A 12,565-nucleotide genomic window follows, 5' to 3' on the forward strand; every position below is an offset into this window, starting at 1 on the left:
CTGGGATGAGACTTCTCCGTCTCTGCTGCCCAGAGTGACAGCCATAGGCACAGACCCTGCACATGTGACAATGAAGCTGGGCTGCACCGACGTTCACCAAGTTTCCATGCCTTCCTGTTGCTGCTGCAGCCTGGCTCTCGATCAAAGCATGTGGTCCCTCGGTGACCTCCACCCGCTGCCTGTGAACCTGGGAGGGGCCTGGGCTGGCAGTGTTGACTTTGTGCGCACACTGAGGTGTGCTGTCTACAATGGGAGAGGAAGGTTCCTCCTTGCCAGCCAAGCCTGGGGGTTCAGCTTGCACTGTGTGCTGCCAGACCCCAAGTCCAATATCAAACCTGTGGTCCATTCTCCCTGTGGCTGCCACAGCTGAGCTCCTGTCACCTGGTTTCAGGGAGGAGGGTAGTTGAGGGTCTGATTAACCCTCACAGCATGGCCGGGGTGTCACTTGCCACTCTGGTGCTTGCCTTTTTTGCCAGTGGACTCATGATTTCTGGCCTTGCATTGTTGTCTGTAATGTCTCATTTCCACTTCTATTCAGGCCTTGCCCTGCCCCGTTTGCAGCCCTCTTGTCTTTGGAGGCCCCCACTGGCCCCGGCCCCAGACCTGTCCAGACTCTGGGTTTGTCCTGCGTCCATTCCTGCAACAACACCCCTACCCTGGCTGCTCCCCATGAACCCAACACTCCTTCCTGATACCCAACTGAGGTGGCTCTCAGGAAGTTTCTGGGCAGGAGCCTCCTGCAGGCTTTGGGGTCTCTAGGGTTGGGGCAGGTGGAAGTTGAATCTCATCCTTCTTCCCTTCCCATGAACTGTGACAATGAAAAGCCTCTGTTGTTGTGAAACTCGGGGAGGCAGCAGAGCAGAGTGCAGCCATCTGCACTCTGACATCATGAGCACACAGCAGTGAGGACAAAGGGACTGACTGTGAGGAAGACAATACTTTCCCTGGGCTAAGGAGGAGGTTGTGGGGCTGGGACGGTTCTGGGATTGGTGGCAAGAGGGATTTAGTGAGTGGGAACTGATGGGCAATGGGCAGTGGTAATCTATGGAAGGAAAGTCTGGCAGGTCATTGCCAGCTCTGAGTGACCCAAAACTGTGCCACTGCTTTGGGAAAAAGAAATCAGGCCTGGGGTTTTATGAGCCTCTGGCAACTGTGTGTCAACTGGCCTAGGTGATACCCTTCACTCAGTGTACTCCATGGTAAGCAGCACTACAGGATGGGACAGAAGAAAGGAAGACAGGGCAGAGGGTGGACAGAGGGGAGGACAGAGAGAGGACAGAGGAGAGGACAGAGAGAGGACAGAGGAGAGGACAGAGGGGAGGACAGAGGAGGGGAGGACAGAGGGGAGGACAGAGGAGAGGAGGACAGAGGGGGAGGACAGAGAGAGGACAGAGGGGAGGACAGAGGAGAGGACAGAGGAGAGGAGGACAGAGAGAGGACAGAGAGGAGAGGAGGACAGAGAGAGGACAGAGGAGAGGACAGAGGGGAGGACAGAGGAGAGGACAGAGGAGAGGAGGACAGAGAGAGGACAGAGGGGAGGACAGAGAGAGGACAGAGGAGAGGACAGAGGGGAGGACAGAGGAGAGGACAGAGGGCAGGACAGAGGGGAGGACAGAGGAGAGGACAGAGGAGAGGAGGACAGAGGGGAGGACAGAGGGGAGGACAGAGGAGGGGAGGACAGAGGGAGGACAGAGGAGAGGACAGAGGAGGGGAGGACAGAGGGGAGGACAGAGGAGAGGAGGACAGAGAGAGGACAGATGAGAGGAGGACAGAGGGGAGAACAGAGGAGAGGACAGAGGAGAGGACAGAGGAGGGGAGGACAGAGGGGAGGACAGAGGAGAGGAGGACAGAGAGAGGACAGAGGAGAGGAGGACAGAGGGGAGGACAGAGGAGAGGAGGACAGATGAGAGGAGGACAGAGGGGAGAACAGAGGAGAGGACAGAGGAGAGGACAGAGGAGGGGAGGACAGAGAGGAGGACAGAGGAGAGGACAGAAGGGAGGACAGAGGGGAGGACAGAGGAGAGGAGGACAGAGAGAGGACAGATGAGAGGAGGACAGAGGGGAGAACAGAGGGGAGGACAGACGGGGAGGACAGAGGACAGAGGAGAGGACAGAGAGAGGACAGAGAGAGGACAGAGGAGAGGAGGACAGAGGGGAAAACAGAGGAGAGGACAGAGGAGAGGACAGAGGAGGGGAGTACAGAGGGGAGGACAGAGAGAGGACAGAGGAGAGGACAGAGGGGAGGACAGAGAGAGGACAGAGGGGAGGACAGAGAGGACAGAGGAGAGGAGGACAGAGGGGAGGACAGAGGAGAGGACAGAGGAGAGGAGGACAGAGAGAGGAAAGAGGAGAGGAGGACAGAGGGGAGGACAGAGGAGAGGACAGAGGAGAGGAGGACAGAGAGAGGAAAGAGGAGAGGAGGACAGAGGGGAGGACAGAGGAGAGGACAGAGAGAGGACAGAGGAGAGGAGGACAGAGAGAGGACAGAGGAGAGGAGGACAGAGGGGAAAACAGAGGAGAGGACAGAGGAGAGGACAGAGGAGGGGAGTACAGAGGGGAGGACAGAGAGAGGACAGAGGAGAGGACAGAGGGGAGGACAGAGGGGAGGACAGAGAGAGGACAGAGGGGAGGACAGAGGGGAGGACAGAGGAGAGGAGGACAGAGGAGAGGACAGAGGAGAGGACAGAGGAGAGGATAGAGGAGAGTACAGAGGGGAGGACAGATGAGGAGGAAGGATAGAGAGGAGAATGCAGGAAAGGAGGAGAGAGGACGGGAAGATGGGCAGAGTATCCATGGGAAAATATCAGGTCAGCTCTGAGTCTAGACCTAGAGATAGGTTATTGAAGAAGGATGGGTCCTCACTGTGACCAGCTCATGAGTTTCTGTAGGTGTGTTTTGTGGGTCCGGGAGTCCCCTGAGGGGTGATGCCTGGGGTATTGAGTGACTGACAGGTGACTCTTGTGGCTTCAGCCATGGGCCCTCTTTGCTCTTGTCACTCTCTGGGTTCTCCTGTTCCTTTGTTCCTTGGGTTGCTCCTTTCAGGTGTGCAGGGGAGAGGGTGGAATGTCTGCTAACACAGTGGTAGAGCACAACGCTGGGGACCTTTTCCTGTCTTACAGAGCTGCCAGTCAGGGGTCCTGGGTAGTCTCTGCTCTGTCCAGAGGGGTCTTGACGGCTGTGGACATAAGGGATGTTGTTTGATGCACTGGAGACAGGCACTTGTCCTACTGGAGAAGCAGCTGGGGTTGTGACTGTCTGAGGTTTTGGCTGTGGCAGCCAGGTGTGGCGAGGTTGTGGACATGCATTGGGAGGGGATGTCTGTGGTCTTCCAGATGACAGCCCCAGCCACACTCTGCCCTGGGGACCATGGCCCCCACTTGCTCTGCGGCAGTTGTCTGTTGGCAGCTTGCCTTGTAGTGAACACTTGTCTGTCCTTGGCTCCCCTCCTGGTTGGCTACGTTTGGGACCTGCAGGGAGGAAGGCACACGCCTGAGGAATGCTGGGAAAGCATGGGCACCCTTCTGTAGAGGCAGTGCTGGGTCCACGTTGAGCAGACCCAGGCTGAGGAAACTTGGTTCCTGCACTCATGCTGAAGGGCACAAGAAGCACATGTGGCCTGGGCCTCTGTGACCCTGAGTCTCTTCTCTCTCACCTGCTAATCCTCATCCTCCAGGCACCATGGGGCAGCCTCACATGGTGGGCAGAGATGTCCAAGAAACCAGAAGGAAAGAAAAGTAAATCCCAAGTCACTGTCCACCCAGGATGGACATGAGCATAGGGAGCTCTCAGTGCACAGGATGAGGGAAGCTAGGGAAGTACCCTGAGCCCCACTGTTTCTCCTGGAAGTCCACATGTGCCCCTGTATTCACACATCTGCATAGTCAGAAATACAGGTGTGAGGGCAGGTGCACACATCAGTGAAGTCAGCCCTATGTGGCCCCTGGGCAAGGTGACAGACTCTACACGGCAACACAGAGCCAGTGGCATATCCTCTGCTGACCGGGGCACTCCCATCAGCTCATGGCAGAGCCACAGGGCCCGGCAGTGCCTCTGACTGTCCCAGAGTGTTTGCATGCAGCCCTGCTGTCCATGGTGGGCACCTGCTAACCAGCAGGAGGTTCAGGGGCTGGAGGGTGAGGTCTGGTAGAGACAGACCTGGGGATCAGTTGACCCTGTGAGGGTGGGGATGGCAAATGCCTCATCAAACATTTATGTCAATAGTAGGAGGTTGTTTCACAGGAATTCCAAAGCAGAGATGAGATAATTTCTGTTTTGATATTCAGGAGGCGAGTCTGGAGGAAGCTGGGGCTCCACAGTGCTCATTATTTTGCTGCTGTTGTAATTTTGGCAAAGATGTGGTTTAAACTGGCAATGCATCCGGGGTCAGGGGAACAACCTGTGTTGCAGGAGGAAGAGAACTGGGCTCCCAGAGTCACGGGAAGAAGAGTGCTGTGGTGGTGCAGAGGCAGGGACATTTCAGCATGGCTCAATGAGAATAAATTTAAATCCATCAAGAGACACCGAGACAGTGACAGCTGAGGCGTGTGAGTCACTCCCAGGCACCCCCGCTGTTGGAAGCATCTAACACGCATCTCCTCCATTCTCTGACCCAGGTGTGTTGGCCAAGGGTCCAGGACTAGCCTGTGTGTGGCAGAGCAGAGGTTATGGAGGGCATGCATTCAGGCATCGTCGCTGGGGGCCAAGGTGGTACCACCCCCTGCCTGGCCCCTGGCGCTGATTATTCCGTTCTCCCACCTGACCCCTGGAGCCCATCATCTCATCACCTGGCTGGCACCTCACAGCTGTCCTCCTTCACCACCTGGCCTCTCTTGCTGGCCCCTTCACTGTGTATTCCCGCTCTGGTTTTTGTCCCTGCTGTGACCTCTGTCCTCAGCCTCCTTACTTGCAGGTCCCTGAGACTCCCTCATACTCAGGGTTCTCTGTCTCTTGAGTTGCAGCTGCACTTGCCTTCCAGGTAAGAAGGGCAGCTATACGTCCTGGGGCTCTCTAGAAGCTGATGGAACATTGAGGGTGTAGCTAGGAAATGTACTGGCCTTGCCATACAGCTGTGGGCTCTGAGGTCGGCAGGGGATCTGGCCCTGCCATGCAGCTGTGAGCCCTGTGGTCAGCAGGGGGGCTGGCCCTGCCATGCAGCTGTGAGCCCTGTGGACAACAGGGGGCCTGGCTGTGAGTGTGCCGTGCTGCTGAGTTGAGGAATCTTGTTAAAAGTGTTTTTAGCTTTGCTCTTTTCTGCTCACCAGGAATTTTTTCGGTGGGTCTGCAGGGATGTTCTTACCTCTGCCTTCTGCACTGCACAGTGAGGGGCCCAGTGCTGCTGTCCAGTCAGTTTGTTATCTGCACTTGGCCTGGTCTACAGGGAGAACTCTAAGTGCTCAGTTCCATGTATCAAGCACCTGCTGTGTGCAGTGTTCAGGACAAACAGGGCATAGCCCTGGACCCTGAGTTGTAAAGCTGCAGCGTGACACAGTAATGGGATGATGTCCTCATGGGGGTCACACTCTGAAGGCGTGGCATCTTAATGGAGTTACGTCCTGATGGGGGTGATATAATGGTGGGGCTTTGATGGTGTGGCATCTGATGGGATGAGGCTCTGATGGGGTAATATCCTGATGGGGTGGATCTCTGATGGAATGACGTCCTGATGGGGTGACGTCCTGACGGGGTGACATCCTGACGGGGTGATGTCCTGATGGGGTAACGTGACGTCCTGATGGGGTAATATCCTGATGGGGTGATGTCCTGATGGGGTGACAGCCTAATGGGGGTTATGCTGTGATGAGGGTGATATCTGATGGGGTGATGCCATGATCCTTTTCTCTGTCTCCCCAGCAGAGCGATGTCCTGGAATGGTCCCTGCCATGCATGGACTGAGTCCCAGCCACCGGCTGCCCTCGCCTGCCCCCTGCCTGGCTGCTGTGGGCGGGAGCCCTGAGCTGGCCGCTGTGCGCCATGCTCTGGCCTTGCCTGGCGATGCAGCCTGGCCCACATGGCAGAGTGTGCTGCCAGGGTCTGACATGGATGAAGGTCCAGAGGCCATGCTGGAGGCTGGTTGCAGCGCCTTCCTCCCAGTGAGCCCTGAGGTCATGAGGCGCAGGCGGGGAGGCCTCATCGAGCAGCGTGACATTGTCAAGGCCCACGAAGCACACAAGATGCAGAGTACCCCACAGGCACGTCGCAAGGAATGGGAGTGAGTATCCTTCACCGTGGGTGGCACATCATGCCCCCAGGCTGTGCAGCATCCCCTGGGGTGGCCATGTTCAGGGTCAACTTGGTCTTGTCTCTGGCCCTTGGTTGTGGGGTCTAGGGGTCCTCGTGTTCTGTCTTGTGGTTCCCATGGGGCCCCTCTTGTTTCCTCCCCACCTCTATTTGGAGGAAACATGCACTCAACTGCCTAATAGACCCACATCCACCCTCCAGCCCTGGCTTGTCAGACTCCTGAGGTCTAGAGAATAGGGTTCCCTACTGTCCTTGGGGTTCAAAAGTGCCTGGTGTGTGCCAGGCTCCTAGGAAGGAGGGGGCCTGGTGTCCTGAGTGACTCTGATGTCCTCTGCAGCCTGTGAGCTCTGGGGGCCCAGCTGGGCAGCTTCTGGGGGCAGGAGGGGAAGGGCAGTGGGCATCTGCCCTGCAGAGCTCCCCCTTCCTGCCTCTGCTTTGCGGGACCCCAGGGCTGTGAGCTGGGCCTGTGTCAGCACTGCCCTCCCAGGCTTGTGTGCTGTCTGCTGTGCTCATGCTGCCTCTCGCCGGCTCCAGGTGCTGGTGATCCAGGATGCAGACCAGAGGTGGCCTGGAGCCTGCTGCTCCCACCTCTTGTTAAGGTGATGTGTGGAGGGGTGGCTGGGGGTTTCTGTGTGAATACCACACCAGTGGCTTTCTCATACCTGGGGACTCCCTGCGGAACCTGGAGCTTGTCCCTGGAGCTCAAGGCTCAGTGTGTGCTCCTTGACCAGGCAGTGTTGGGAAGGAAGGGCACTAAGTTGAGAAGAATCCAGAGAGTCCCCTGGGGGCCCTGGGTCTGACCTCTACTCTGAGTTCAGCCATCAGCACTGTCCAGGTTATTGCTGCAGCAACAGAACATGGGCTCAGGCCCAGTGTGGTCAGGAGGGCTCCAGGCTCACACCAGTGTGCCTGCATGCTTGGGTGTGGAACCTCAGACCATGGCGGGAACCTGTGTTGGCCACAGGCCTTTTCCATGCGCCTGGCCCTCATGTCAACCATAGGCTTATGCTGTGTCCACTTCATGGAGACGAAACCAGACCTCAGGATTAGAGGATGTGTTGGACCAAAGCCTGCACAAGTTGATAGTGTGGGCATTGGGGCTGGTGCTTGGTGCCATCTGGCCTTTTGGAGCCCCCTATGGGCAGCCAGCACTGCATCTGGCTTGTGTGTAGGGGTGTGGTTATGTATGATGCCACGGCTGCTGAGGCTGCTGGACTCCCTCCGCCAAGAGGGCAGTGATGTCCAGGCTGTTATTGTGACATACATGGGACCCCAGAGCCCAGGCAGGACAGAATGTTCATGCCTGAGGTGGCTCCATTGCTTGGCACGTCCTGGTATGCCACAGACCCCTTGATGATATGTGCAGGGTGGGAGGTGTGACATCACATCTGCCACTTGGTATCTGTCACTGGCTGTGTCACAGGGCAGTGTGGGGCTACCAGGTCCTCAGGCCATGAAGTGCAGCAAACCCTGTTCCTGCCCTGGGTACAGGTGGCTTCCATGTGATTTCCCAGAACTACAGCTGTGTTGCTTGGCACCCACCTGAGTCCCATTGTCTGATCTGCATCAGAACAGAACTCCCGAGCCTTGTCCCCTCCTGGGTGGCTGCGTCCATGCGCTGCACCAGAGGCTCAATGTCCTTGACTTCCTCACATCCCTCACTTCTCAGCCACCACATCTGACTGTACCACCTCCCAGCCATTTCCAAATCCAGGCGCTACTCCACCCTGGTAGCCAGTCTCCCTCCAGTCATTGTCCCTGGGCAGTCTTCCATGTGAGAGGCAGTTCCCAAGAACTCCATTCATTCCTGCTACTTCCTGGGAGTGGATCAGAAGCACACCAGGATGAGGGGATAGGGGTGTTGGTGTTGCAACTGTGGCTTAACCTGCTGGGCCACAGCACCAGTTCAATAGGTGGGGGCAGTTCTGAATACTCATGGAGTCTTGTGTGCCCTGCACGTGACACAAATGTCTCCCAGAATTTTCTGTGTCCTATGCCTTGCCTGGATTCCTGGGCCTGTACTGTCCCCTGCATCACTGCCCCAGCCCTTACCCAGGCCAGGTGCAAGACTACGCCTGTCCCAGCCTGTTTCTCCTGACTCTGAGCAGGCAGGCAAGTTCTTGTCAGTTGTCCTGCAGTTTTGCAAAGGGTGCCCATTTACCTGTATGTGTGCTAGAGACTCTCAGTGTTGTGGGAGCCAAACCAGCTCTGATTTCTCCACCCCAGACCCCAGGGCTGAGGAGCACTGTCAGCATCCCTCAGGGAGTGAGTGTGAGCCAGTGGGCGAAGGTGTGCTGCACCCACACCCACGGTCATTCATCGCATTGGGTGCCGACCAGAGCTGTGAAATGCAGGCAGGTGCAGGTGCGTGGGCACTGACCTCCCTGCCTTCAGCCCATGTCCATTGACTTGGGGAAGCAGTGTTCTGAGCCCCGTTGCCTCTGTTGTGGGCTGGAGAAGGCCCAAGGACCTCTCGGAGTTGCCGTGAAGCAGCAGGAGGGTCCACAGGGTAGCCTGGCAGTCTCCCTGCTATCTGGACCCATATTACCAGGAGGTGGGCACCTGCTGCTGCAAATGGGGAGGGGGCACCCACTGCACACGTCTGCACCTCCCAACCTGTGGGATGATGTGGGAAATCCCAGTATTGGGAAAGCAGCACCAGCATCATCTGTGTCAGCCTGCTACTGAATTTCCAGATGAGGGGCTATACTGAGGGCTATAGGAGCCCTCCTGTAAACACTCCCCATATGCCTCAGGTGTGTGTAGCTGTGCTGGGGCAGCTGTAAAGGGAGGCGTGACCCAGACACATTCTCATTGTTCACCTCACTGGATGCCAGCCAGATTTTGTGTGGAACAAACTTGCTAACAACTGCAGGCGTGTGAATGGGATTCTGGCAACGGCCCCCTGCTACCACCTGCTGGCCAACCAGGGCATTACTGGGTCGAGCTGCCTCTAGCCCACTGCGGCCACCTGCTGGCCAAGCTGGGCATCACAGGGCATGGCTTTTGCAGTGCTGGCAGAAGGGTTGACAGGATATGTTTAGTTGCGGGCAAGTGCTTGGGTGAATGATCTGACACTTTAATTCCATTTGAATTTGTATGTTGGGGCAGGGACAGAAGTCCCTGGGTCCTGGTGGCCCTAGTTCCCTGTCTCATTGACCCCTGACTCAGCTGTGTGCAGCAGGGTTGGCCCTGCAGGTTCTTGTCTCCAGGCTTGCCAATGTCACCCTATTGCTTCAAGACAGGTCTTTAGGCTCTTGGAGTGGTAGTGAGCAGTCCGTGAGCACTGGGAACAGGGATCATGAGTCATACGCACCGTAACGGCAGTCCATGTGGGGACGGAACAGGGAGTCTAAAGTATGCACATCACTCTCTTGGAAATGCTGAGAGGATAGTCAGATTGATCTCATGAAAGCTAGCTAAGATCAAGAAGCCCTGGGCCCTCACACAGTGCCCTGAATGCCCGTAACCAGGCTCTCTGCACTGTGACTCTCCATTTTCCATACCTGCCTCCATCCCATCCCTCAACACTTCCACAGTTCTGGAACATGGCTGGAGAATAGGCCTTGGAAATAGGCACAGCCAGGGAGCGGGTGTCTGAGGTGTGCAGATCCTGTGTACGAGCAGAATGCTCAGATGCTAAGAAAAGCACCAGGAGGCAGGAGCAAGACCTGGGCCTTTGTGTTGGCACTTCGGCTAAGGCCAGCATTGTGGTGCCTGTGGTCACTGCGGCCAGTATGCTTGCTTTTGCGGAACTTCAGCAGTTCTTGGCTAGAATGGCCTTTGCCTTCTGCTCTGGTCCAATGGGGAGAGTCTTGAGCTTTCTGGAACCTGTGGCCATAGAGAACAGCAGGAGAAGCACCACCCGTTGCTACAGCCATAACTGTCAGCTACTTTTCTCATGGAGGCGACTGTTCCAGAAAAGAAAAAGCTGGCCTGGGATAGGGGGTCAGTCTTACAGTGGACATAGGAATTGTGAGGGGACAATGAACTTCAAAGGAGATGATGTCACTAATGAAGGTGAGGGTGACGGGCACGAGGGAGGTGATGCCAGTGAAGAGGGTGAGGGTGACGGGCACGAGGGAGGTGATGCCAGTGAGGAGGGTGAGGGTGACGGGCACCAGGGAGGTGATGTCAGTGAGGAGGGTGAGGGTGACGGGCACGAGGGAGGTGATGTCAGTGAGAAGGGTGAGGGTGACGGGCACGAGGGAGGTGATGCCAGTGAAGAGGGTGAGGGTGACGGGCACCAGGGAGGTGATGTCAGTGAGGAGGGTGAGGGTGACGGGCACCAGGGAGGTGATGCCAGTGAAGAGGGTGAGGGTGACGGGCACGAGGGAGGTGATGTCAGTGAGGAGGGTGAGGGTGACGGGCACCAGGGAGGTGATGCCAGTGAGGAGGGTGAGGGTGACGGGCACCAGGGAGGTGATGCCAGTGAAGAGGGTGAGGGTGACGGGCACGAGGGAGGTGATGTTTGTGAGGAGGGTGAGGGTGACGGGCACCAGGGAGGTGATGCCAGTGAGAAGGGTGAGGGTGACGGGCACGAGGGAGGTGATGTCAGTGAGAAGGGTGAGGGTGACGGGCACGAGGGAGGTGATGTTTGTGAGGAGGGTGAGGGTGACGGGCACGAGGGAGGTGATGCCAGTGAGAAGGGTGAGGGTGACGGGCACCAGGGAGGTGATGTCAGTGAGGAGGGTGAGGGTGACGGGCACCAGGGAGGTGATGCCAGGGAGAAGGGTGACGGGCACCAGGGAGGTGATGCCAGGGAGAAGGGCAAGAGTGACAGGCACCAGGGAGGTGATGTCAGTGAGGAGGGTGAGGGTGACGGGCACCAGGGAGGTGATGCCAGTGACGAGGATGAAGAAGTTTTGAAAGGTTGGAAATTGTTGGTTGAGTGGTGAGCACGTGGTGGACGTCGTCTGAATATATTTGGTGCAAATTATCAGTTAATGGATGCACAAGGTTTGGCACACCTAAGCCTCATGTGACACAGCAGGAACAGTGAAAAGGCCGTGTCCTAAATGCACTTTGTCAGATGTCGTGTGAGGGACAGGGAGACGTGCATTTGCAGTGCAGAGCATTCCCCTGTCTCCTCAATGGGCCTTTAGCCCTTGGTGTGACAGCAGTGAAAGCCTTGACGTTTCTGGAATGGTGTCCACATAGAGCTCTGTGGACTATGTCCCTTGGTGGACAGAGTGCCTATGTGGGATAGAATCACTCTGTGGACAGAGTCCTGTGGACAGAGTCCTTCTGTGGAGAGTCCTGTGGAAAAAATGCCTCTGTGAATAGAGTCCTCCTGTTGACTGTGTTTTGTGCACAGTGTCCTGTGGACATGCCCTTTTGTGGACAAAGTGACTCTGTGGACAGTCTTTTCTATGGGATCTAGCCCTCTGAGTTAGAGCTCTTGACTGTGCAGGCCCTACGATGGGGAATGACTGCCTGGCCTGGAAGCTGAACTTTGCAGGTCTGTGTTCTCCCTCCAACCTGCTGGGGAGACCCCATAAATTAATGATGCCACAGCAGGGGGTCAGACACAGAGCCTTCATGTGCAGCTGTTCTGTGCTCATTAGTGAGTCTGTGGCTTCTGACCCATCTGGAGCCAGTGCACGGCTGGTGTCCCAGCTCAGCTTGTGGCATCCGGCACAGGTGGCTGTGCCTTCCTGAGCTCAGGCTTCGAGGGAAACCCCTGGAATGAGTGCTATACCAGGGGTGAGGTAGGCTGGCATGTGCAGCTCTCGGGCAGGGGATAGGTGAGTGGCCTTTGCTCAGTGTGCTGTACATTGCTCTCAGGGAAGTGCCCTGCCCCCGTTCTGGGTCCCAAGTAGGAGATAAAGTCTGGGCCACCAAGGGTACCACAGTAACAGAGCAGGACACACATGCATCTACCTGTTTGGATCCAGCATTTGCCATCCTGGAAGGTGCTGTGACTTCAGTGTGTGCCATCCTGGTGCTGTGACTCCAGTGTGCGCCATCCTGGTGCTGTGGTGGTCTCCCCTACCCTGCAGGTACACCGCAGGAGTGCTTTCACATGTACTTCATGTGACCGATTTCTTCTATATATAAGAACAGTAATGTTCTGAAGAGCTCTATGTCACCATGAGCTCTCAAAAACTCAAGAAAGCTCAAGAGTTTCCTAGAACTAGAGAAGTTTGTGCAAGTGACTTGTGAAGTCCAACAGGGTTAGATGGTCACTGCCATTTCCTGCACTTGGGGCTGAGTGACAGCACCTGCTATGACCCACCTGGAGCTTGGGTGCTATCTTTGAAGCAAAGATTTGAAGGCATTTGCGGTTTTTGGCATTTCCCACGGGAATCCCTGGTGGGGTGCTATG

The 12,565-nt window shown here is 56.5% G+C and overlaps 1 protein-coding gene across 9 annotated transcripts in view; it reads left to right on the forward strand.

The window, feature by feature from the left end:
* Positions 1 to 12,565, forward strand: part of CACNA1E (calcium voltage-gated channel subunit alpha1 E) — a 253,728-nt gene that overhangs the window by 44,904 nt on the left and 196,259 nt on the right. For 7 of the 9 annotated variants that reach the window (XR_009246127.1, XR_009246126.1, XR_009246128.1 and 4 more), the window contains exon 2: positions 5,851 to 6,208. Coding sequence is in view for 6 of the 9 variants with exons in the window: in XM_058668915.1 (XP_058524898.1) it covers positions 5,868 to 6,208 (341 nt within the window). In the remaining 3 variants the exon portion in view is untranslated. The remainder of the gene's footprint in view (positions 1 to 5,850; positions 6,209 to 12,565) is intronic. The other 2 variants (XM_058668917.1, XM_058668916.1) reach the window with 1 other exon arrangement.

This window comes from Ochotona princeps, chromosome 10 (assembly GCF_030435755.1).
Source record: "Ochotona princeps isolate mOchPri1 chromosome 10, mOchPri1.hap1, whole genome shotgun sequence".
Taxonomy (NCBI): Eukaryota; Metazoa; Chordata; class Mammalia; order Lagomorpha; family Ochotonidae; genus Ochotona; species Ochotona princeps.